Source organism: Protomyctophum bolini (genome assembly GCF_963924005.1).
Source record: "Protomyctophum bolini genome assembly, chromosome: 4".
Taxonomy (NCBI): Eukaryota; Metazoa; Chordata; class Actinopteri; order Myctophiformes; family Myctophidae; genus Protomyctophum; species Protomyctophum bolini.
In genome coordinates, this window is record NC_137865.1 from 11962513 (window position 1) to 11989346 (window position 26834).

Below are 26834 nucleotides of genomic sequence, written 5' to 3' on the forward strand. Positions count from 1 at the left end.
ACTGACATTTTTGACTACCTTTTTCACTGAAAAAGATCAGCTATTTTCAGCATGCAATCAAGTGTATAAATCAGGCATTACGACACCAAGTTATGAGAAAATTAATTTGTCGACAATCGACTGTAGATTTAGTTAACTAACTAATCTTATTTAGTAGACAAACATTTCAGATGACTAAAATGACTACAAATAAAACTAAATGTACTGTCAATCAACACTAGGCAGCACCTGTCACCTGGCTCCTCACAGGCAGGTGAGGAGCCTTCCTTACAGGAAACAGCAGTGAACACGTGTGTGGAGGCATTAATAGGCATAACTAAATTGGGGGGAAAGGAGTAAAAAGCACACAAAAACAAAATTAATTGCTATGATTGTACTGTAGTACTTGTGTTGGACCAGCAGAGGGAGTAAAAGAACACTGAAAGAAGGATACCAGATGTTCTTATGTTCTGGTATTTAACTCAAGACAGAATGGAAAATCCAAAATGAGTAAGGTAAGGACTGGAGTTGACTTCAGACAATGAAATTAGAAATCTGAGAATCAGGCCACATCATGGAATTTGAAGGTTATCTATAGTTTAATATAAACAAATATATATATCTGCTGTCGGGAAGAAACCACCTAACTCCAAAATGTTAATTGTTCAGAAAATGAAGAAAACTAAGCCTCAAAGTTGGTGTTGTGACTTTATATATTGTCAATTACATACATGAGGTGGTGGAGTTAGCCGTTTTATTGGACAGTTCTACGGTCCAATGGAGTTAGGTGGTTTCCTCCCAACAGCAACGATTGTTAATATTGAACACTGACAACTAGCTCAAGGGATAGGTGCACTTTAAAGACTCCAACAAATGCAAGAAGAGCAAAATAATTACAAAAAAAACTTTTATTTGACCACAGGAGGCCATGCAAAATAATACAAGTCATTTACAATGTGTCCATTCTATCCTCAAACCAAAACCTGAATTGATCTACACTCAGTGATCCCAGAAGAGTTGTTCCTGTGTTGACCCAGTAGTATCACATGGGGCAGTCGTAGATGTGTATGGCTCGGTCATCTCCAGCTGAGATGATCTTGGACCCTGTGTTGTTGTATTTAACACTCCACACCTGGACGGGGCAGAGGAAGTGAACAAGTGTTGACTTTGACAGCAAATTTTGATTTAGTTTGTTAAACAAATATTCTCTTAAAACATATTCAATGATGTGCACACATTTTCACGATACAAAAAAAGAAAGTGTGGCACAAAGTGAGTGACGCGTTAACTTGTATATCTGCTATTTTTGAATATTCAAAGTATAAAATAATGCTTTTCAGCTCAAATCTAAAATGACACAGATGCTTTCCTGGTCTAATGGGTTTAAGCATCTCACCTGGTCCTGATGGTCGAAGAAAGTGTTGACACATGTTCTGGTGCTGGCATCCCACACCTTAACACTCTTATCTGATGAACTGGGGAGAGGAAGCAATAGGAGATGAGGGTTTTGAACATGACAGTGGTCGACATTATCATCATTAGTGTTTTGTGACCAGTTGGTTTGTACCTGGACACAAAGTGAGTGTTGTCCGGGGAGAAGGCAACGTTAAGAACCCAGGAGGCGTGACCACTTAGCGTACCTGCCAGGTTGGCATGTTGCCTGCAAAACAAAGTTTATGTACAATAACATTACTTTTTGTTTTTATATACTTTTTCAACTTCATATTAGATTTCATGTTGCAGACAGTAAACATATTACATCTTCTTGCAATTGTTTTCATTTTGTTGTTATATACACCCAGTGTTACAAACAAAATTAAGACGCAATTAACAAAAAGAACATAATTACGGTACACAAATATCTGAAAGTCTGACACTGTCCGACTAGTGTGTGTGTGTGTGTGTGTGTGGGGGGGTTATGTGTATCCTCTATGTTGCGAACAGTTAGTTATCTCTATTTTGATCAGTTCCTAAGATCTGAGTGACTACCTTTTTCCTAAATTGTTTCATTGGAATTGTTCGAGATCAAAGTCAGAGCTCCCGATATGGAATAAAATGCAGGGTCTCGTCAGTCATTACCCAATTTACTCCATCTTTTGTTAAACTCTGGGTCGTCGACAAAATACTTGACATCGTCAGGAACTCAGGATTCACATGGATGCAACTGGGACGTATCCTCAGTGATCCTCGCGATCATCATATCCTTCACTCGGGTGACCAAGTCCCGATTTATGTCCCAGTAGCTACCCTCGATTAGACCCACTAGGGAAAGACCAGGGCCACACAATCTGTTGGAACCACTCCGGAATTACTATGCCGGGAATGAGAGGCATGTGGAGGGACTAGGCTCTGTGGGTTGACTCCTGTCCGGGCCCCTTCTACGTCTCATCAGGTCCACTCCTGCTCTCACCAGGAGTACAGCTAGGACCTGTGCGTTGCACCAGACTCCCAGCACCAGACACTTAATTCAGGAGTGGTGGATTCTTGAGCTGCAATGGTTCTGCAGGCTCCTACATACATCTTGATGTATCCTGGATGTGTATAGGACCAGTGAATTTTAACTCACACATCATAGATCTTGATGTATCCATCGTCTGAGGCCGTGACGAGGAGCTGGGAGTCAGGAGAGAAGGTCAGAGACCTGATGGGCATAGCGTGACCTGCAGAAACACACACACACATGGAAGAAACATGGTCTATTATCAACCTTAATGGACATTTATCAACCTTTGTTTTAATCCGAAGACATGCATGGGCCAGTACAACCACAGTATTCTACTGTTGGCCACTGGGAGCGGTCCAGTACAACCATAGTTCCACACTAGGATCCTACCGTTCACTGCTGAATACTGTACAAATATATTCAATGGGAGCTGCCCACTTGCCCAGTACAACTACAGCCTTACTCAAGGGCACCACAATGGTAAGTGATCTTTTTCCCAAACAGCCGCAGATTGCCACAGGTGACCTACTGTTGTCGGCTTGTGACCAGAAATGTAATTATTTTTTAAATATCTGGACTGGAAAAAGTGATAAAAATCTGTGCTATGAATAAAACATGTTAAAATAAATATAATAAAAATAATAACACCTTTTGATGTGTTTTAACTTTTGAGCAGTGAGGTCTTAATACTAGGTTATGTTGATGTAACATGATATTACTTATATACCAGGTTTGACGTCCACATTATGCTGCATGTATTTATTTTTGAAGCCCAAACTGTACCCGTTTTCTAAGCACTCCAATTCCCTTTGAGCACTCAGCTGAACATGTCCTTTACTCCGGCTGGCACTTTGTAAGTCACTCCGGATAAGAGAGGATCTACAAAATGACTAGTTGTCTTAATGTCTTCTACATTCCTCATTGACATGGCTGCTTCTACATACCTTCCAGCGTGTGCAGAAGTTTCCCTGTGGCAATGTCAAAGATATTGATGATTCCATCGATGGCTCCGCTGGCCAGATACTTCCCATCTGGACTCTGAAATACAACCGCAGCACAACACTCACAGCTCTGTTGATGAATGCTGCACTAAGTATCATCATGTGGGGAAACTACATCTATTCAGATTATTAATGTGATTTCAGGTTGACCTGCTTTATGTTGAGTTAATTTTGAAAAACACCACTGATATATCTTGTCATTTTCCACGATCAATCATTCCAACCCATCTTCCTAGAAATGGCCATTAACCAATTCACTCCATTATCTTGATATCACCGAGGCAGAAGTTAATGTAAACCATTGTTTAATTGACCAACCAAACTAAAAACAAATTATATTTTCTCAGAAAACTACTGGAACAAATGAACACAGTAATTCAGCTGAAATTAGCTTGTGTATGAATGTGTGTGTGACAGGGGAACACAATGTAATGGTCAATCTCTAGAAACAAACAAATCATTTAAATGTATTGTTATTATGTTATTACTGGTATTTACTGTCATTTCTTAAGATGCTACCCAGTGAATTAATTGATATTTCAGTGGTGTGCAGTAACTAAATACATTTACTCAAGTAATGTACTTAACCCATTTAGGACTGAGGCCGATTTTTCCTATATACTGTAGATGGCAACAAGAACCCCAAAAGGGGTTCACGTCCTGATTTTCCCGAATAGGAAATGGTCTTTTTTACAGGAGTATTTCCAAATTTTCAGTACTTCTACTACTATTCTAATTCTACTACTACAGAGGCAAATATTGTACTTTTACGCCACTACAATTATTTGAAAACTTTAGTTACTTTTACTACTAGTAGTAACTACTAGGCCTACTATACAATTCGAAGAGCTTGTAGATCTGCTATTTTCAAAAGATTTTTATACATTTATAAATTTGAAAGCTTGTGAAATGGGACATTATGCATAATGAAAACCTTCTACTTTTGGTAGTTTACGTACATTTTGATACCAAAACTTTGTACTTTTAAAGTTTTAAACTTTTACTGCATTGCACTATTGATACTTTTACTTAAGTCAAACATTTTAGTACTTTTTTACGCCACTGTTCCTTACATAAGCAATACTGAGGATAAATTTTCCTCTTGTGTCCAACGAGTACTCCTTCTTGCCACTCTCCACTCCAAAGATGTTGACCTTCCCATGGTGGCTGCCAGTAGCGATGTACTTGGAGTCTGGAGAGAAGGCGACTGACCACGCATCAACTGGAAAACACAGCAGAAGTGTATTTCAGAAGTATTTCTATAAATTAACTCTAGAGGTGGCAGTGGCTCAAGGGGTAGAGTGGGCACGCTCTAGCCCTTGAAACGTAACGTAAACGTAACGTTCCCCGTTTGATCCCCGGGTCAGTGTTGAAGCAGTGTTCATTTTGTCTACTAAAACTGACGAAAAATGTTCGACTGCCTTTTTTCAACAACGAAAACTACATATTAAAAACTGAATTAAAACTAAGCTATATGACTAACTCCAAGACTAAAAATATTGACAATTTTGTCAACAAATGAAACTAACAAAAATGTTAGGGAGGGACTAGTGTAGAAGGGTTCCAGTAGAACTAATATAAGACAAGTCATTGGGTTGTGCTCTGAAAATTGTGAGCTTGTATTGTAGATCTTCCATTTTCAGCATGCGATCATGAGATGTATAATCTTAGCCATTATGATGCCATCTGCCAAAATGTTTTGTTGTCAAAATCAACTGTAGATTTAGTCAACTAAAATTGTATATTTAGTCGACTAAAACTAGACATGATGACTAAAACTAAAGAATTTGCAGTTAAAATCAACACTGTGTTGTAGTGTCCTTGAGCAATACCTAACCCCTAATTGCTCTGGGTGAGGCAGGTTGCCTTGCATGGTTTCCTCTGCAATCGGGTGTGTGAATGTAATGCACATTGTAAAGTGCTTTGGATAAAAGGTGCGATATAAATTCAACATTTAGAATTGTTCTCTGGGCACATCCAGTCCAGTTTGTGTTAGAGCAGACTCAAACTTACAAAAATACTTCTACAAGCTCACGTGTTTCATCACGGCTCAATATTTAAAAATCAAATAAATTTGTAGAAACTGTAAAAAATGAAAAAACTAAAGAAAGAAAAAGATGCAAAAATAAAATAAAATAAAGATGCATACAGTATTTAATTTTGACCCATTAAAAGAAGTCTGAATAAGAAATAGTGTAAGGGAGGTGGAATGATTTACGGTCAGCTGGAGGTTAAGTGCATGTCAGGGAAAGTGCTTGGCGACAAATAGATGGATAGTGTACAGACAGACAGACAGACAGACACAGACACACACACACACACACACACACGGTTAAACGTTGAGGTTTAGTTCCAGTTCATGACCTATAGAACGTGTCAAGTGTCAACAGCCCTTCCATGTTGCTATCGCAGTATGTTGGATCCAATGACGCAGACATCCACAGTGCAGGAGGATGGCGAGCAACACTCGTGTGCAAAGACACGAAGCATTAAGCTGACTGTCACTCTAGCATATACACCAAGCATCTCTCTAATCCTAAAGCTCACAATGCATCATGATCGGCTAGTGGATCTGCCATTTCAAAAGAAAGACATGTTTTCTTTGACATTGCCCAGAATAGGGATGTCAGGTTTAAAGGTGAAAAAACCCAACATATTAAAAAACAAATGTCATATTATCCATGATATAACAAGATGAGACGTGATGCTGCTCTCACTACTTGAACCGTCACTGCTACCAGGATGGAGCAGGTGTAACAGCCTGTGACTAATGGAAGGTGACATGGCATTTAGCTGGCTGCAGGGCAGAGTTCACACAGCACATCATGTCACATCTCTGGGGAGGCAGAGGATGTTTCCTCCTGGAAAGTGAATCCAAAAAACTAAAATGTGGTCCTCAGTGTTTCCCATAGCCAGAGGCTGATAGTGTGTGGGGAGCTATTATGCATGCACGTTAAATTATTACTATTATTTTTTTGCGTCTTTGTTGCATTTTTCGGTGTCTTTTGCATTCTTGTGTGGGGGCCCCCCCACACAATAATGCATATAGGTGAAACACTGGGTCCTTTTATCTACAGATATATACCATATACAGAGCAGAACTCCCACCACGGGACTCGGGCAATCAATTACAGTTTTTCCACACAAAAAAATATATATAATATAAATTTTTTTGGCTGCACATTTGTGTGCCGTTTTATGTTCGACTATGAAAAAGTAAGCCATTTTACAAAAGGAGAAATGGCTCATTCTACATAGAGTGTCAGGGTTTAGCCTTTTGTGTGTGAGGTTTTCAGTTTTGTGTGTACAGTCGAGAATGGGTTAGGTTGGGTTAGGTTGTGAAAAACGTGTGTGAACAATCGTGAAAAAATGTAATACAGTTGCAACCACTATATTAATGGCAAGTATCAAAAACTATCCCTTTAACACCTAGAGGAATACAGATAAGACTTCATAAGCTATGCACAGTTGCACACACACCGCCTCTGTCTGTCTTGCTCTTACCCGGGCCTGCGTCCATGGATTTGATCTGTTTTCCTGACTCCAGATCCCAGAGGCGGATGTGAGAGTCCAGAGAGCTGGAGGCAGCCAGGGCTCCATTGTGGCTAATGTCCACAGACACCACACCCAGCTGGTGTCCCTCCAGAGTCCACTGGAGCTCCAGTTTCTCATCACACCTGCAGGGGCACATGTGCTCAGTCATTTGAATGTAGCTTCCTGTGGTCCTGTGTGAAAAGGCTGTTATAATAAATAATACAATAGATGAGAGCACATTCTGCATTTGCCGTGGTGACTTTAAACAATTATAATGCCTTTTTGGAAACCTTTTGAATTTGTGTTCAGAGAATCTGAGGTTCACATATTGTACAGTGAGCAAAAGTGTAAATAAAAAACTTTTTTTAAACTTTAATTACATTAAATACTAACATATAATATAGACTAACATGTGACTTTGCAACACCCTGTTGAGGATGAACACCTGTAATACTATATACTATTTAAGAACGGCCCCAATTGTAGTAGAAATATGGTCCAATTTTTTATTTAAGGGACTTGGTTACAAAGATGAGAATTTAGATGCCAAAAAACCTACAGCAGAACATTTTAAGGTGCAAAGGGAAGAAAAACAATGAATAATGAAATGTGTACTGAATAATTGAACATCTCTTCGCACATTTTAGTCAACAAATTCCAGAGAGATCCTTGCTGATAAAGACCCAAAAAGCTGAAATGAATTAAATGTGAAATAAATATCTTTCACATCAAGGCTTGGAAGGGCGTTTATTTAATTTGACTTTTCTTACTATTCATGCCAGTCAGTGTAGACCTGCATGACAGAGGTGTATGACAATAACGCCAATAATCCACTCCAATAAACAGATGTACCATTTCCAGACTTTGACCATGTCGTCTAGTGAACCAGTGACGATGGTTTCTGAGGCATCAGCTTCGCTCTTTCCCCACGCTGCTGTCCAGATGGCGTCATCGTGAGCTGAGAGGGCAAACAAATACACGATGTTAAACCATCTCTGCTGTCGGAAAAACCACCTACGGTAACTCCAAAACAAATTCATAAAAATATATTCTTTTCAGGAAATGAAAATAACCTTTTTTGAAAACAAAGCAACAAAGTTGGTGTTGTGAACTTGTGAATCTAAACAAAATGGAGTTAGGTGGTTTCCTCCTGACAGCAATGCTGTGAAAAAAACACAAGTGGCGATATTGAAGCAGCCTGGCAAGGAATTAAAACAATGCCATTGAGACTACACAATCAGTGGTCAGTTAACACAAACTGTCTGTATAAGAAGGGTCAGAGTAGGATGTATTGCCTGAGGACACTGGCCTCTTTCAACATCTGCAGGAAGCTCCTGCAGATGTTTTATCAGTCGGTGGTCTCCAGCGTTCTTTTCTATGCTGTGGTGTGTTGGGGAGGGAACGCCAGACAGAGGGACACAGCCAGACTAATTAAGCAAGCAGGCAGGTGACAGGGACCTAGCCCTAGAACGGCTCTTGTTGTTTCATACAGTATGTACAGTATTTCACATACAGAGCCATAGAACTGGCTGCTTAACTTCTGTTCGGGTTACAAATTGGCGGCCTAAATGTGATAAATGCTCCGTTTGTACTCACCCGTTAAATAATTCCAAAGACATGGAGTGAAATATGGTCCTCTAGTTTTATATCCATGTGAAAGTTCTGGCACAAAACGTGTATTTTGTCAATTATCTCCACTTTTTCAAGAGATGCACACGGACGTCTTTCTCTCCGGGCGAGGGGGGGCCGGAATGATCAATGAACTGATTTTACGAATACGTCCTGTTTACCGCAGACGTCATCGATCATTCCGCCCCCCCCCCCCCCCCCCCCCCCGCCCCCCCCCCCCCCCGCCCCCCCCCCCCCCCCCCCCTCGCCTGGAGAGAAAGTCCATGTGAATCCATGTCCACGTCCATGTGAATCTCTTGAAAAAGAGATAATTGACTAAATACACATTTTGTGCCAGAACTTTCACATGGATATAAAACTAGAGGACCATATTTCACTCCACGTCTTTGGAATTATTTAATGGGTGACATTTAGGGCGCCAATTTGTAACCAGAACAGAAGTTAAGCAGCCAGTTCTATGGCTCTGTATGTGAAATACTGTACATACAGTATGAAACAACAAGAGCCGTTCTAGGGCTAACAGGGACCAAGCTTGACTCTTGGTCTCTGGAGCTGTTGGACAAAACAAAGTGTCTGTCTAGTTTTTTTGTTTTCTTGCTTTGAAATGTCTCTCTGAAAATGTTAATCCATAGAGGGTTTCTTTTCTTATACCTAACCACATAATGATATTGGGATATCTCAGCAGAGTGTCACCTGTAGTCTAAAACAACTTGCATTATAGAAATGGCGTATTTATTTGATACATAAACACTATAAATACATGTTGATCAATATGTATATACTCACCATGCTCTTGCTTGAACAGAATGCTGTACTGAAATGACAAAAGTGCAATGTACCCGTCAGATGTCAGACTACTTTAATAGCATAAAAGACAAACACACACACACACACACACACACACACGTGGTAACTGGTCTGATTAATGACGCCCTTTGAGAACGGTTTTGAAGGAGTCAAGGGATTCACATTAATACGATCAGACGGGACTCTTCTGCTAACAGTTGTTTACCTGAGTGCTCATTGTTGATCCTGAAAGCTGTTACTTCTATAACCTAAAAAAATAAAACATAAAAATGTTGTTATACAAACGTGTTATACATACAGAATAGGTTCCACTGACAGCACCACGTACGTTTACTGTGCGAGACAATCAAGAGCGACAATTTAATTTAGCTTCCCACAAATGAATGAATAAACGCCGGGACGAATGTATAGAACAAGAGTAAACATTACAATATTGTTTCTGAATCTAATAATAAAAAAATAAAATTAAAAAAACATCTTTGGTTGGGATGTTTTGGTTCACAATAAAGCCCCACAAATATAACTACGAATTTGTCAACAATGGTATCAAAACAGCAGCAGCATTAGCATGCGAATACTACTTTTCAAGCTTCACAGTTCACATAGTAAATAAAATACAATAAACCGATCCCGTCTGAATATCCGAGGCTAGTCATAATGACAGGTTGCAGATAACAGTTAGAGACAAAATATAATGTTACTTACATTACATCAAATAATCCACGTAAAATATAGGAATAAATGTGCTCGTTCACATCTGAGCCGCCATGACAACTACAACGCGTCACTTCCGCTTTTTTCTTCGTCATAGTTAGATAGATCATTGCATTACGTGCATTACTGCCAACTAACGGATGTTCTGTGAATTACTGAGTACGGTCCCAATTCAAATGCATAATGAAATGTGCAATGCATACATTTTTTTAGAGAATGTTTCGCCAAACGAGCAGGCTTCAAGCGTTTAACCCACGCCCCCTCCCCACTCCCCCCGGCCCCCACACACCTGGCCTGCTGCAAACAAACGGACAGACACGAGCTACTCCTTTTAGCACCATGTGCTATCACTCCCGACATAGGGACTGAGGGCACATAATGGGCTAGAGCTCCTTATGTTTTGGTAGTAAAAAAGGGGGAAATAAAATAAACAACGTATAGGCCTGCCGCCTAATGTAGTTTACCTCATGGAAGTATAGTCTACTCTGTCTGGTTACTGTTAGTAGGAAGCGAAAACCGAAAACCTCTTAGTCGCAAGTGTGACAGTTTGAAAGAGAAGTTAATTCATCTTCATAACAAACTGCTCGTTTAGTTTATTCTGCAGGTGAGTAAGCATTAACGTGTGTCTGTGAGTGTGAGTGAGTGAGTGAGTGCGTGTGCTGTGTGCAGCCATACAATACACAGTAATGTTTTGTTTGGGATGTCACTCACAGCACCACATACTTGAAACTTCATTCCAATGATGGTTTAATTGAAAGTGATATTGTAGTGTTACAACCTGAATTGCACATCTAAATTCAATTTACAATTTAGGCATTTGGCAGACGCTCTTAATCCAGAGCGATTTACATTAAGCAATAACAAAAAGCATGGCAATACATCACATTCATAAAAAGTAGTTATCATGAAACATATACTATACTATACTATACTATACTATACTATACTGTGCTATGTATAGTATACATAATGTAATATAAAGTCTACATACACTTCAATGCCTACTAGGCTGTAGCCTATATGTTGTAACCAGAAGGATGGAGTGCATAACAGGCTGTGCATGTTTGAGTGAGTTGTCCAGGACCCATACAGTATGGTATTGTGGCTCTTGGTCAGCTCACTTTCTTTCTTTCTACCGTACTTACTTATAGTCAAAGCTTAAATGGTCTCTCTCAGCTCCACCTGCCTCTTGTTGTCCACAGGTAGCCTACACAACAATAAGCCAGGGTGACGATGACCCCCAAGCTCAGCCTCTTCTCAGCACTGAGTCCATTCTCCTGTGACATGCTGGACCCTAGGGCCTGCCCTAAATCCCTGACCACTGCACTACACCAGAATGCTTGTGCAGTACAAAACATCCAAGGCTGAGTGAGAAGATGGCAGGCAGCCAGGAGAATGAGGCTGGTCGGTGCCATTGATGCTGGGAGGAAAGTACTGGCCAGCTATAGCCAGATGTATGGAAGATGAAAATGACTGGATCCATGGGTTCCACAATTTGACCCTGGCATAACACAACTGATGAAGTCAGGTAGGAATATTTATATATTTATATATTTTTGTCTCCACCAGGCCGAAGGCTTGGGGAGAGAGTATGTTATGCACTCCGTCCGTCTGTGTACAGCTAATCTCCGGCGCCGTTAACCCGGTTGATGCCAAATTCTGCACACACACTGAATCTCTGCCCCAAATTTTCCAGAACGGCCTTTTATAGCGCCACCATGAGGCCGACTTTTGTAAAACCTTTTGATATCACTCCTCCAGATTCTGTCCAAAAATCCCGCAAATCGTTATACAGTATCTCTAGACATGTGTTCAAGACGGATCTGTCTGATATTTCATATTCCATCCTAATTGGCTAACATTGGCTTTCAAATTTGCAGGATTGGCCCGTTTTGAACAAAAAGCCTCAAATCATGAATTTACGTGAAATCTTTCACGGACTTTCATACTAGTAGTCCGGAAGCCCTGGTCCAGTGCTTACAGCGAGTCTCTCTCTGATGCCCTGTGGAAGTCCCTTCCGCAGCCCTCTAGCGATTTTCTCACTCCCGTGCGAGTGTTTACAATTCCCAGCAAATAAACAAAACGACGTAACTACTCACCGACACAAAGCCTGCTAGACCTTTGTAAAAGTCTATTCTCGAAGCTGGGAAGCATCCAGGTCCCCAGCTTCTCTGCACTTTGTGCCATTTTAATAACGCAATGTACCCTAAATTTACCGGGCATGCAGAGTCATTTCTTCTACTATGGCATTTCCGGGTTTTGCCTGTGCCGATCTGGTTGGATTCATTCTATTTAATGATTAAAATAGTGCATTTTAGAGAGAAGCTCCGAGAATAGACTTTTACAAAGGTCTATCGGTGAGTACCGGTAGTTACGTCGTTTTGTTTATTTGCTGGGAATTGTAAACACTCGCACAGGAGTGAGAAAATCGCTAGAGGGCTGCGGAAGAGACTTCCACAGGGCGTCAGAGAGAGACTCGCTGTAAGCACTGGACCAGGGCTAGTAGTCTGGCAGCCGACGGGCTTCTTTTGTTTAAAGTGGGAAATTTGGTATATAGTCTTTTATATAGCTTATTTTTAGCCCAAGGAGTGTATTTTGTGCAAAACTAATGCTTGGAATGGATTCAGAATCATGAAAACCCCTGGTTTGACATGTCACATGCTACTTAAAGCAAAAGGAAAGTTTGACATTTTTGACATTTTGCTTGCCGTAGGATGTTAATGGTAGGGTCACAAGAAACCCCTATAAAAATTTGCCCAATACTTTCAGCCGCTCAGCAAGTGGATTCATGAATGTGTGTACAGTATATAGACAATATTTTAGACCAATAAAAAAGACTATAGCAAATTTCCCACCCGTCTGGCATCCACCTCGGCTGCCGGACTATAGGCTGAGGAATTTATCCCACCCTTTTCACATTGGAACAAAATGCCTAAAATCATCCAATTGCCATCCAAGGAGCAAGAAGAAATGGCACCCTTTTCACATTGGCCTATTATAGCGCCATCAGGAGGCCACAACCTGACCTGCCCTGGTGGAGGTGTGTGTGTGTGTGTGTGTGTGTGTGTGTGTGTGTGTGTGTGTGTGTGTGTGTGTGTGTGTGTGTGTGTGTTGTTTCTGGCTCTGGCATTGAATGCTGAATCTACAGTTTGTGTTTTATCTGCCGTTGAAGGTGTGAGTTGTAACAGTATGTGTATGTGGTTCTTGAAGCTTGGGAAGTAAGACTGGGACCGAGGCTAGGAGTTGTGACAGGGTGGCTGTTGGTTCATGACTGGCTGGCATGGTGGCAATGTAGGCTGTGTCTATGTAGGCCTATTCTTTCTTTCTCTCTTTCTCTCTCTCTCTCTCTCTCTCTCTCTCTCTCTCTCTCTCTTGTATCACGGCACTCTGTCTTTAAATACCAATCCCATTGATATTCCACCCTGACTCATCCCCTAGCATGTGTTGGAATTAGGTGGGTCATGGACTTAAAGCTTCCGATGAATTGAATATGACACTTCCGCTCTTTATAGTAGCCTATAATATGACATATACCGTGACTGCCGGGATTGTTTAATTACCTTTGGAGCATACGCAGAAGTATTTGCGCCTGTAAAATGCATATGTGGCATTGTGGCATAATCATTCAGTAGGCTACTGGGCATAATCAACTGTAGCTGATGTTTTTCTTTCTTTTCATTACAAATCATTACAGTTTTATTGATTTTACATAGACCTACTAATATTCTCACAACTAATAAGTAGGCTACAAAGTATACATAAGCATGATGAGATTCATAGTTTGCAGATCTTAAAGCTCACAACGAGGGGCGGCATGATGCATTGTGAATTTATTAGTTTGACTTTGGAGATTGAATATATTCATTGTGCAACACCGCTGAACGCCAGATAATTGCTTGTTAATAGATTAATTCTACCTGCTGCCTTGTGCATGAAAAGACATGAGCGCTAAACATTTTGCCTAATCTGCAGCTAGTTAACAAGAGAAATTGCACATATGCTACTATACAAAGTATAACAAAGAGGAATTAGACAGTGATAACAGGCCGTTTATAGAGGAATATGGACAGTAAACGATGTGTTTATCCTACCTGGGGTCTCTCCATGCAAAGCCGTTTTGAAGTTACACAAAGGCTTTTCCGTGACATTTTGGCTGCTTGCGTGCAAAGAATATAATTTATTTAGAGAGCAAGTTGAAGCATGGATAGCACCTTCAGAATGTTTAATTTCCACCCAAGAAGACGAGGTCCATGTAGCCGGGGAGCCACAGGCCCAAAATTGGACATTTCATTGGACATAAAAAGTACGACATTTCATGCCGTGCTTTTTATTTGTGTTTTTTCTATTAATTTGTCCACAGAATGAGAGGCCTGCTCTGCCGGAAACAAACCCCCTAGTTTGACATGTTACAATTGTCACATGCTACTTAAAGCATGATGGAATTTGGAAAATGTTGCCTTATATTGGTTGTCTATGGTGTGGTATACAAAAACTGGCCATAACCTTTTTTCGCGATGTTTCCGGCAGTGCAGGCCTCTCATTCTGTGGACCTTAAAGACCAAATGAATAGAAAAAACACAAATAAAAAGTACGGCATGAAATCACAGGTTAATCCTTAACCGTTGAGCTTTTGGGCCTGTGGCTCCCCGGCTAATGCGTGCTGTGCACTGCGCAGGAAAAACCTGCCTGTGAGAGGGACTGACAGACAGCCGTGGTTGCGTGCTGCCTATTACTGTATATACCAAACAGTACCATTATAGTAACAATAATGTAGATCATCCGTTTATTTCTTGTCTTTCCAGATTGGTAATCACCATAATTTATATCTGTTCTCCGAAAATAGCTCATCTACAAGCTCACAGGGCTGCAGATCGGTTATTTTCGGAGAAGAGATTTATAGAAAATAGACATTATGTGCAAATATAAAATAGCTGTGATACTTATGTAAGTGGATATGGTGAAATAAACCATTTAGCACAAATGCACAATTGCACAAACAATATTAAAGGCTTCCCTTTACAGGTCAAACAACACCATTCATTCATTCACATATAATGTACAGATTAATAAATAACCATTAAGGAATTACAGTAATACCAGTGAGCTGGCGGTTATGAAAGGCTCGTCATAAACCTGCATCATTTGGAGTAAAACAGAACGTATCATATTGCTGTAAAAATCCGGCTGATGATCAGCCATCTGTTGTAGTGGAGGTGGAAACTAAAGCCTGGTGACTTGAGGTTAGTTTGGAGGGGGCGAGGGGACTATGGAGGTGGAAACTAAAGCCTGGTGACGTGAGGTTAGTTTGGAGGAGGCGAGGGGACTATGGAAACTAAAGCCTGGTGACTTGAGGTTAGTTTGGAGGGGGCGAGGGGACTATGGAAACTAAAGCCTGGTGACGTGAGGTTAGTTTGGAGGGGGCGAGGGGACTATGGAAACTAAAGCCTGGTGACGTGAGGTTAGTTTGGAGGGGGCGAGGGGACTATGGAAACTAAAGCCTGGTGACGTGAGGTTAGTTTGGAGGGGGCGAGGGGACTATGGAAACTAAAGCCTGGTGACTTGAGGTTAGTTTGGAGGGGGCGAGGGGACTATGGAAACTAAAGCCTGGTGACTTGAGGTTAGTTTGGAGGGGGCGAGGGGACTATGGAAACTAAAGCCTGGTGACGTGAGGTTAGTTTGGAGGGGGCGAGGGGACTATGGAAACTAAAGCCTGGTGACTTGAGGTTAGTTTGGAGGGGGCGAGGGGACTATGGAGGTGGAAACTAAAGCCTGGTGACGTGAGGTTAGTTTGGAGGGGGCGAGGGGACTATGGAAACTAAAGCCTGGTGACGTGAGGTTAGTTTGGAGGGGGCGAGGGGACTATGGAAACTAAAGCCTGGTGACGTGAGGTTAGTTTGGAGGGGGCGAGGGGACTATGGAAACTAAAGCCTGGTGACTTGAGGTTAGTTTGGAGGGGGCGAGGGGACTATGGAAACTAAAGCCTGGTGACTTGAGGTTAGTTTGGAGGGGGCGAGGGGACTATGGAGGTGGAAACTAAAGCCTGGTGACTTGAGGTTAGTTTGGAGGGGGCGAGGGGACTATGGAAACTAAAGCCTGGTGACGTGAGGTTAGTTTGGAGGGGGCGAGGGGACTATGGAAACTAAAGCCTGGTGACTTGAGGTTAGTTTGGAGGGGGCGAGGGGACTATGGAAACTAAAGCCTGGTGACTTGAGGTTAGTTTGGAGGGGGCGAGGGGACTATGGAAACTAAAGCCTGGTGACTTGAGGTTAGTTTGGAGGGGGCGAGGGGACTATGGAGGTGGAAACTAAAGCCTGGTGACGTGAGGTTAGTTTGGAGGGGGCGAGGGGACTATGGAAACTAAAGCCTGGTGACGTGAGGTTAGTTTGGAGGGGGCGAGGGGACTATGGAAACTAAAGCCTGGTGACTTGAGGTTAGTTTGGAGGGGGCGAGTGGACTATGGAAACTAAAGCCTGGTGACTTGAGGTTAGTTTGGAGGGGGCGAGGGGACTATGGAAACTAAAGCCTGGTGACTTGAGGTTAGTTTGGAGGGGGCGAGGGGACTATGGAAACTAAAGCCTGGTGACTTGAGGTTAGTTTGGAGGGGGCGAGGGGACTATGGAAACTAAAGCCTGGTGACTTGAGGTTAGTTTGGAGGGGGCGAGGGGACTATGGAGGTGGAAACTAAAGCCTGGTGAAGTGAGGTTAGTTTGGAGGGGGCGAGGGGACTATGGAAACTAAAGCCTGGTGACTTGAGGTTAGTTTGGAGGGGGCGAGGGGACTATGGAAACTAAAGCCTGGTGACTTGAGGTTAGTTTGGAGGGGGCGAGGGGACTATGGAAACTAAAGCCTGGTGACTTGAGGTTAGTTTGGAGGGGGCGAGGGGACTATGGAGGTGGAAACTAAAGCCTGGTGACGTGAGGTTAGTTTGGAGGGGGCGAGGGGACTATGGAAACTAAAGCCTGGTGACTTGAGGTTAGTTTGGAGGGGGCGAGGGGACTATGGAAACTAAAGCCTGGTGACTTGAGGTTAGTTTGGAGGGGGCGAGGGGACTATGGAGGTGGAAACTAAAGCCTGGTGACGTGAGGTTAGTTTGGAGGGGGCGAGGGGACTATGGAAACTAAAGCCTGGTGACGTGAGGTTAGTTTGGAGGGGGCGAGGGGACTATGGAAACTAAAGCCTGGTGACTTGAGGTTAGTTTGGAGGGGGCGAGTGGACTATGGAAACTAAAGCCTGGTGACTTGAGGTTAGTTTGGAGGGGGCGAGGGGACTATGGAAACTAAAGCCTGGTGACTTGAGGTTAGTTTGGAGGGGGCGAGTGGACTATGGAAACTAAAGCCTGGTGACTTGAGGTTAGTTTGGAGGGGGCGAGGGGACTATGGAAACTAAAGCCTGGTGACTTGAGGTTAGTTTGGAGGGGGCGAGGGGACTATGGAGGTGGAAACTAAAGCCTGGTGACTTGAGGTTAGTTTGGAGGGGGCGAGGGGACTATGGAAACTAAAGCCTGGTGACTTGAGGTTAGTTTGGAGGGGGCGAGTGGACTATGGAAACTAAAGCCTGGTGACTTGAGGTTAGTTTGGAGGGGGCGAGGGGACTATGGAAACTAAAGCCTGGTGACTTGAGGTTAGTTTGGAGGGGGCGAGGGGACTATGGAAACTAAAGCCTGGTGACGTGAGGTTAGTTTGGAGGGGGCGAGGGGACTATGGAAACTAAAGCCTGGTGACTTGAGGTTAGTTTGGAGGGGGCGAGGGGACTATGGCGTCACCGTTTCAGCAAATAGGCGGCATTCGTTCTACACACGGAGACGACAAAGTAGCTTCACCGAAGTTTGCCACTCTGGGAGCCGGTCTAAAAAGAACTGGTTAAGTCCCCCAAAACGCCGTCTCCGTGTGGCAGAAAGGGCAGATCGGCTAAGTACTTGTGAGGGTAACGCAGAATACGTCCTTGTGTAGCACCTGAAACAATGCAGATATTACGATGGAATCACAATAGAAGGATTAGTACTAATACTAATATTATGTTGTATACATATATCAGGACAAGATTCAAAACACAGAATTTGGGATAAAAACAGCAGATGTTAATGTGTACAACGGACAAGGTTCTTCAATGCATAACTAAACTATACTTCATCTATAATTCATTCCTTTCATCTGTCTGGTCAAATTATGGGTGTGTCCAAAATGACAAAATATCTTGGGCATATCGTAACAGATACCTTAGAGGATGACGAGGACATGTTTAGACAGAGGAGAATGCTATATGCACAAGCCAACATGTTAGTCCGTAAATTTCACCATTGTACTACAGATGTTAAGGTAAACCTCTTTAGAGCTTATTGCACCCCTCTCTACACAGCTCCACTGTGGGTGAAGTATAAGAAGGAGAGCTTACGCAAACTGCAAGTAGCCTATAATGACTGTCTTCAAATCCTGTTAAAAAAAACCCAGGAGCACTAGAGCCAGTGGGCTTTTCTGTTCATTGGGTCTCACTACATTCATGGCTCTGTTGAGGAACCTGACATTCAAATTCATGAGCAGGCTGGATCGCCCACTGAATTAATAGACTCATTGGACAGATGACAGACCCAGGCCGTAGTTCTGTAAGGTACACTTCTACCATCAGAGGACACTGGCATAAGTGCCTCGCCTAGAGTAGTAACCTAATAAATAGTAAATTTACTGTATTTTTATTTATTTGTATTCTCGTATATGTGATGTACTGTCTTACCTTGTGGGCCACGAGCCTGTAATAAAGTTTGTATATAATCTAATATATCTACATAGGCTTACTGTAAAGAAAATCCAAGACTGAAAAGTATTACATCAAATAGTGTAAACTATATTATGCTAGGCCGGTTATAGTCCAAATTATATTATGTTCATTCAGTATATTTTCTTCAGATCCTGTTCTTTCTTCTTTGTGTGTGTGTGTGTGTGTGTGGGTGTGGGTGTGTGGGTGTGGGGGGGGACTCTCTCTCTGTATTTCAGGAACCGGTCCCTGGTTCCATTCACTCCCTTCACTGGTCATCATAATGATGTCCTCTTCAGACTAATGACTCATAATGGTCCATTGGGGGAAATGCAGGCAGTGTGTAAAGCAGCTGGCACAGTGCATTAGCTGAAGTATGTTGAAAGTACAGGCACAGCTTCTGTTTTAACTGGCTGCAATGCAACTTTTATGGCGATGTTCCTTGGGCAAAATTCAAAGTTATTTCCAACTCTCTCTGTTTTTCTGTCTGTCTGGTATTTGGTCAGTTCATCAACATCACTCTACACCCCTCTCTATATACTGTACGTAATAAAGACATTTGCAAGTTTGTATTACCATCTTTGGAAAACGCAGTGCAAAGATTAGTGGTGATTTAGCAGAGAACTACTGTAGGTCTGTTCATATCTAACCCCATCATTCTCGGTTGTTGTGTATTCAAACATTTGGAAGTGTCTCATCTCATCTCACCATTCCTCCTCCTCCGCAGTGAGTCTGGCTTTCAGTATGACAGGCCATAGTGCCTTTGAACCTTGACAATCCGTGTCAAACCATTTGAACCCTCAGACCGTTTCAGTTCGCTGTGCGTCCCACTGGGCTTATAGCTTTGTTTGGCGAGGATCAGAACCTTTGCTCTGATCTCTCACTCCCAGTCAAAATCAAAGCCTCTCCTCCCAGGAAGAAAAGAAAATACTCAACGAACAACTTCTGAGGGCTGGTGTGGTATACGGTATTAATTATTAATGTTAGATGGTTCTTAAGAAGAAAGAAAATTGATTAAGAGTCTTTCAGTCTTGTCAACAAGATGAAGAAGAACCACAAACTAGTGTTTCTCTCTCTCTCTCTCTTTCTCCCGTTGTCTGTCGATTCTGAATGGTATTAGGAACAAAAGTATTATTACAACCACAAAGTAAGCGGTAACATAGCATTGGTCCGATCTCCCATTAGTCCTTCCTTTACCCACTTCACGCCATTGCCATTAATCTACGTCAATTAAAGCCAATTAATCGATGCTAGGCTCCACGCCATTGGCGTAGCTCTACGGCAATTTTGGGCTTTTATAGGGCTTTCGATTGATCAAGTCATAATGCTACTCACGTCAGCGTCGGGTTGCTTGCTGGTGCTGTCAATAACACAGGATAGCGCCATTAAGATCATTGTGGCCATAATCGCCCATTCTATCTGTTTCTTTAAATCGCCTGTATCTCCTATTCCTGGCGTGAATTATATCATAATTTAGCAATAAATGCTAGCGGTCTAAGAGTTAACCACATGAACCCTAGCATTCCTACGCTTGGCATGTCATATGTGAACATTCTGTGAAAATATCTACAAGCTGAAACCTAAACTGACACAAATGTACAGCTTCTCTCGAAGGTAGTGATTTCATGTGAGACATAAGCATTTTGGTATACTGTAGCTCTTCTCAAAATGTTAAATACAATAAAACTGAAAATAAGTAGGCTATTTCTGTATAAATCTTGTAGTGAGAAGTAGAGTAACTTAGAGAGAATTTATTTGCTACAACAGTAGTATCTTGCCCCCGGGCACACATGAAATCCTTTTATGTGTTTTTGGTCATGGTTGACTGCAAAACAAGACACACAGGAATTCAGGGACCAAGTAAATGAACCCCATAAACCCACAACACAATATCGCAGATACACAATTTACATACAAGTTCTCAGGAGTTGTCCTGCTTCAGGGGTAAACAAGGGAACATCTCAATGAGCCACCTCCCTTCTAAAGCTGCTTTACATTGATATTTTAGACATTCAGCCGATGCTCTTATCTGCTGCTACTGGAACAGGGAGAGAGTTTCTTTAAACCTTTAAACTTAAAAATAAATCTTCTAAATCCTGACAGTTTTCCAAAATACCTATGCTTCTATATGAGTGGTGCTCAATATTTCATGTCAAGGACCCCAAAAATGATATGTAATTGGCCACCGAACCCCATCTTAAAATATGTTGTTCCAGGAACCTCTCAGAAGCAAAGATTTGAGTTAAAAATGTTCGCTCTGAAAGAATATATACATTTGAAGATAATTAAAAAAAATAGCAGACCTACAAGCTCGAGCTTGTAGATCTGCTATTTTTCAATAGCTAAAGTATAACATAAAGCTTAAAACACCAAAAGGGGTTCCCGTCCAGAATGGTTTAAAGGTCAGTGACACTGCTGCAAACCCAAGACCTGTATGTAGTCATTCTAACCACTAGGGCACTGTTTTACAAACGGTAATGGGACGTGTGTCTTAGATACATTTTCATGGGTCGCGAGTAAATACCCCGTCAGACAATGTCTCTTTTGGGTCTTGAGCTAAAAGGTTTGGGAACCACTAGGACACACTGCCTCCCAGTTTTACTTACCAATCAGTCATCCGTGTAACGTGCATTCCACATTGCATTGTGTTCTATATGCGAGTCCTGTATGGTCATTTACGTTGTTGATAGTCCTCTGTTGTTTAATGCTGGGTTGTCAGTTGTCACGTGCACTCCACCATGTGCCAAAATACAAATGCCTTGAACCTCATGAACCTCACAAACCTCATACTTGGTCGTTGTTGTTGCTGTTTGCGGTTATGATTCTGAAGCAGAATGGGGAAAACCCACACAGATGCATTGAAACAAAGAGAGGGATGAGTTGATGGAGGGCATCCCACAGGATCATCATTTCACCACAAAGTACATGTCCTAGAGCTGGATGGCTGCCAGAAGCAGACACACAGAATCTGAGAGGAATCGTATACCAAACACAGGAGTATCTGATTCTGAACTAGTATAGCTTCCCAGAAGCAGATGCAACTTTTATAATCAGAAAGGAACAGTTAGTTTGAATGGAAGTTAAAACTACTTCTGAAAGAAAAAATTGCACTGAATAATATATGAGTGTGCAGTCCCCAGGTTTATTTCTCTTTTTGAAATAATAAATTTCTTTTTTTTGGATGTGCAGGAGTCCCTTGTTTTCTCTCATATATATATATATATATATATATATATATACTGTATATAAAAATATGAGAGAAAACTTTGTTTTCTCTCTCATATATATATATATATATATATATATATATATATATATATATATATATACTGTATATAAAAATATGAGAGAAAACAAAGGAAACGTGGGAGGTGCAAGTCTAGTTAGCAGGCATAGACTTCAAAAAGGGAAAAAGCCTTCCAAGGAAGGGACTGCACACTCCAGGGAACAGAGACAGACAACTTACTGCATCAACTTATTTATTAGCACAACACGTTTCGCCGTGAGCTTCGTCAGGTGCTATAGACGAATCCAGGAACGGGTCTCATGGTCGCAGCTTACGTATTTCCTGTAGGCGGACTCGACGAATCTGCGGGTCCGGTTTAAACCCTCACCAGGCGCACCTCTTCTACTATAGTGAACGGCAGAGTGACTGATGTTAGTCTGCCTCAAACGTTACTCTTCTACCTGCTTTTTACTAACACTAACATTACCAAGACGCCCAGAACATCTAGATGAACCTGTGTAGTTTATGGCTGCTCCAACAGTAGTGGCAACATTAACAATAAATAAAAACGGAATGTCAAAATATCCACTGCGGTGGCTGAGACCAGAGCCATTGAGTAATGGTTGAGACAAAGCAGTGAAAGGTCCTGAAAGATACATAACGTCAGTCTTACCCAATACCCAATCTTTCTGTTTTATGAACACAAGGCTGCTGTACTTTATACCTCATACTTTAAATGCTTAGTATGAGGTATACTCAACAAATTGACCACATTCCCGGTGAGCATTTCCGAACGCATGCATAGGGACCTGTATAATGAATGGTTTCTGCAGACAGCATTACATTTCCTTTTTTTTATAAAACTGAAGACTGAACTAAACTGAATCGGCATGGTAATTGTTTATGCTAGTTTTATACAATGGTGTGATTCCTCTCTACAAAGTTACAAACTTTGGCAATATTAACTCTTTGAACTACTCAAGTCATTGTTCAAAAATACGTGTTATCGTGTTGCCACATAAGCTCTCAACGATTTTGCATGACAAAACAACTCGCTGCACACAAATAATGAGAATACATGTTTTTCTCCTGGATTAATGGGACAGGGCATTGAGTGGGAGGGATCTCACCCTCATCCTAAAGACTAGTGCATTACACACACACACACACACACACACACACGCACGCTCGCGCATACACAGACACACACATCAGCAGCTTGCACAGTGAGTCAAGAGAGAGAGAGACAGAGAGAGAAGCCCCAGGAAGAGACAAGTGGTATAATAGTGTGAAATAAGAAGTTTGAACACCAGTGCAGAGAGGAGACGGACAGACGGAGGGAACGAGAGATATACAGATAGACAGGAAAAGAAAGAGGAGGGTTGTGAGAGAAAGTGTAAGAGTGAGAAGGAGACAGAGGAGGGAGGGAGGGAGGTAAGGAGGGGAGAGAGACAAACATATAGACAGAGAGAGAGATTGAGAAGGAAGTACAGAGAGCAGAGAGAGCGGTCCAGGGTCTTTGCCTGGTATTATTCAGACCTCTGCAGTCATGCCTAACTTTGCCGGCACCTGGAAGATGAAAAGCAGTGAGAATTTTGATGAACTTCTCAAAGCACTGGGTAAGACACCTCTGTTATACTCCGTCTGTCTGTATCCCTCCATCACCCCATCCTCTCTTCTCTTTTTTCCCTCTTTTTCTTCATCCTGGCTATATCCAACCATCCTTCTAGCTACAGTACCTCTGTCTGTCTGTCCATCTGCCTGCCTGCCTGCCTCTCTCACTCCTTATTCGTAACCCACTGCTGCTTCCCTGAATCTCATGCGAGAGGAAGAGGACTCTCCATCACAGCCGCTCTTTCGCGACAGAGCACCTTACTTCCAAACAACAGTGTTGCTTTTATTTCTCTCTCTCTCTCTCTCTCTCTCTCTCTCTCTCTCTCTGTGTGTGTCTGCAGTCTGCCCCTCTCTTAAGAAGATGGAAAGGGGTGAGGAAGAGAGTGAGAATGAGAGAGGGAGAGATCTGAGCTGAGGAGGGAAGCCCCTGTGGGTTCCACAGGGCAGCAGAGATGTGAGACATTGCCAGTCAGTATTCCATGGCACAAACAGGCATGGTATTGTTAGTGTGGCGTCCCAGGGCATGCGGCGAGGAACAACATTATTCATGTTAAGCGTTTAACTAGGGCATGCATTAGCAATGCCAACGGAGGTCTGCCTCTGTCTCTCTCTGGAGTCCTGCTACGCTATTCCCCTGCTTCCCTTTTGTTCTTTTATCCCTCCTCTCTCTCTCTCCCTCTCTGTGTGTGTCTTAACTCCTGATAGTGATGGTTTAGGATGGGAGGAGTTAACTGGGTCAGTCGATTGTGTGTAATAGTCACTGAAACAGACTTGGGTATTCAGCCAACAACAAAAAAAAGGGAGAAAATATTTTGAATAATTTTGCAATCTGCAAGTGAATATTCCCTGTTGCGTGGGTGTTGGAATGCATGTTGTAAAACGGGGTTGTGGTGATGACTTGTGTTAACAGCTGGCCATTATTAACTGGAATGAAGTGAAAAGCTTTTTACAACTTAACAACTACTTATCGTGTGAGACTTTGGTAAATGGGCCTGTCTGGCATATACAGTAGCATGAATGCATACATTTTCAATGCGTGCGGTCCCCTTTGGAATGAAACTGAATAATAACCCTAGATGGGTTTGAAGTTCCTAAAACTGAATCAAAAAGTGCATCTTCAGCCATTCCAATCATTCTATTGTGACACCACTTAACATGTGTTACAGTGTTACAGTCCAGCTAATCTGAGTTCCCCCCAGAACCTTCTTTGAGACTCTGTATACTTCAACATGCCTACTGTTCGCAAAGTGTGGTTTGGAAAAGTGTGTGTGTGTGTGTGTGTGTGTGTGTGTGTGTGTAAAAGTGCATCAAACTAATTACATAACATGGATGATAGATGTACAGTATTTGAAATGCCACCTGACAACGATCTGTTTATTGAGAGTGTACACAGCTGTTGGCAGGGCCGGATTAACACTTCTGAGGGTTTTATGGCGTTATATTGGCCTAGAGTCCCAGTAGCCTACCCCGCCCCAGAGTGACAGCCAGGCAGTAACAAACACATTATTTTTATTTGACCCACATAGTAAGCAAATGGGTAAGAGAATTTGCCAGTGTATTTCAGTGTTTTTACCTTTTTTTTGTCGAGCCACCTGACGCGCTATGCATGCATAATGAAAACAAAGCAATGCTGGATGGCGGACGTGCGTCTTTTATTACACCATAATCACGGTCACCTCTCCACCTAACCTCACACAGCCCAGTGGGCCCACCCACCTTGAACAACAGCCAATCACCTAACCTCACACAGTCCAGTGGGCCCACCCACCTTGAATAACAGCCAATCTAGCGCAGTGTTGCTGCTTTACACACAATTGCACTTTTCAGCGGCCTCCTCACAAACGATAAAACACGAATCTTTTTAGACACCATTTATTTCCTTCCGATTAGCAGGGACATTTTCTGTGGAGCTACAAAAAATAATATATATATATATATATATATATATATATATATATATATATATATATATTCTTTTTTTTTGTTGTTGAGTGCCCATATGGTATATCCGGCCCTGGCTGTTGGCATTCTGTTTGACATGTAGCTTCTCCAGGTCATACCTTTGCGACCCCCGATGCCTGTTTGGATTCCATGTCAACGGCAATGCAGCACCGATTACTAAGGCACCCTCCATGTTTAGCCAATTAATTTAAAATGAGAGAATCCTTTATTGATACTGCTAATGCACTGTATTGCAATGTCATGTCGCCGTCGAATGCGTTAGAATCATTCTTACACTTAATGCATTATATATTTAGTATTTTCACTGAATCAGGGTGGCACCGTGGCATTGGCAAACGTCTGATCGTGACATCATCACTAGAAGTCAGCCCTCCATCCTCTCACACACACATTCACTGTGTCTAGCATGAGCAGATCATTTGTTTCCTCTGTTACATATAAGCTCCCGGTCGAAGAGGGAATTAGTTAGCGTGGATTTCAGCAGCGTTGTGCCGTCACTTCCCATCGTCCTCATCATCTGTTTAGAGAACATTAATATAGATTACCGGTAATATACATTTATAGAACGTTCCATACAGAAATGATCAAAGAGGCACTTCGTCAGACAGATTAATATATATATATATATATATATATATATATATATAGTTTTTTTAAATAAAGAGAGTGGGCATTCTACAATACAGTTTGTAGCCTAAGCCTATGTATTCTTTATTAAAACACACCATAGGAAGGCTAAAAGGGAGACAGACCTTAGTAAAACTGAGATGTGGAAAATGTAGGAGAGACAGACAAGAGACATGAGAGCGAGACATTGTAGGAGCGAGACAGGAAAGCTGACTCCCCCCCCCCCCCAAATGGATATCAATAACATAAAGCAAACGCATCATAATTACGACCGGAGGTTGCAGTTAACAATGTAACCTTGCGTTTTTGACACCTAACCCACAATCCCCATCACTCTGTCACGTCACCTAACTCAAATCCCCGTCGCTCACCCGAGGCAAGCCCCCCAGGTCATTGTGACATCACGTGACACCAGCCCTCGGTCACCCCAGGCAAGCCCCCATATATGGTGCCCAGGTCATTGCGATTTATTGGTCAAAGTTCATCACATGCCAAAGCAACCGCACTCGCCCAGCAGTCTGACGCCACCCAGGCGGATGCGTGCACACGC

General features: G+C 42.2%; 2 protein-coding genes across 2 annotated transcripts in view; one reads left to right on the top strand and one right to left on the bottom strand.

Annotated features, from left to right (window-relative positions):
* Positions 1-872: 872 nt before the first annotated feature.
* On the bottom strand, positions 873-10174 carry skic8 (SKI8 subunit of superkiller complex). Its single transcript, XM_080761002.1, has 11 exons — positions 10099-10174; positions 9599-9641; positions 9373-9400; positions 7810-7915; positions 6928-7100; positions 4497-4645; positions 3367-3460; positions 2546-2639; positions 1547-1639; positions 1376-1454; positions 873-1111 (listed from the first exon to the last, which is right to left on the bottom strand). The coding sequence occupies exons 2-11, from the start codon at positions 9608-9610 to the stop codon at positions 1022-1024; spliced, it is 918 nt and encodes a 305-aa protein (XP_080617128.1). The 5' UTR covers positions 9611-9641; positions 10099-10174; the 3' UTR covers positions 873-1021.
* A 13337-nt stretch (positions 10175-23511) lies between these two features.
* Positions 23512-26834, top strand: part of crabp1a (cellular retinoic acid binding protein 1a) — a 30932-nt gene continuing 27609 nt past the window's right edge. The window contains exon 1 of the mRNA XM_080760681.1: positions 23512-23700. Coding sequence (XP_080616807.1) covers positions 23631-23700 — 70 coding nt within the window. The 5' untranslated portion in view covers positions 23512-23630. The remainder of the gene's footprint in view (positions 23701-26834) is intronic.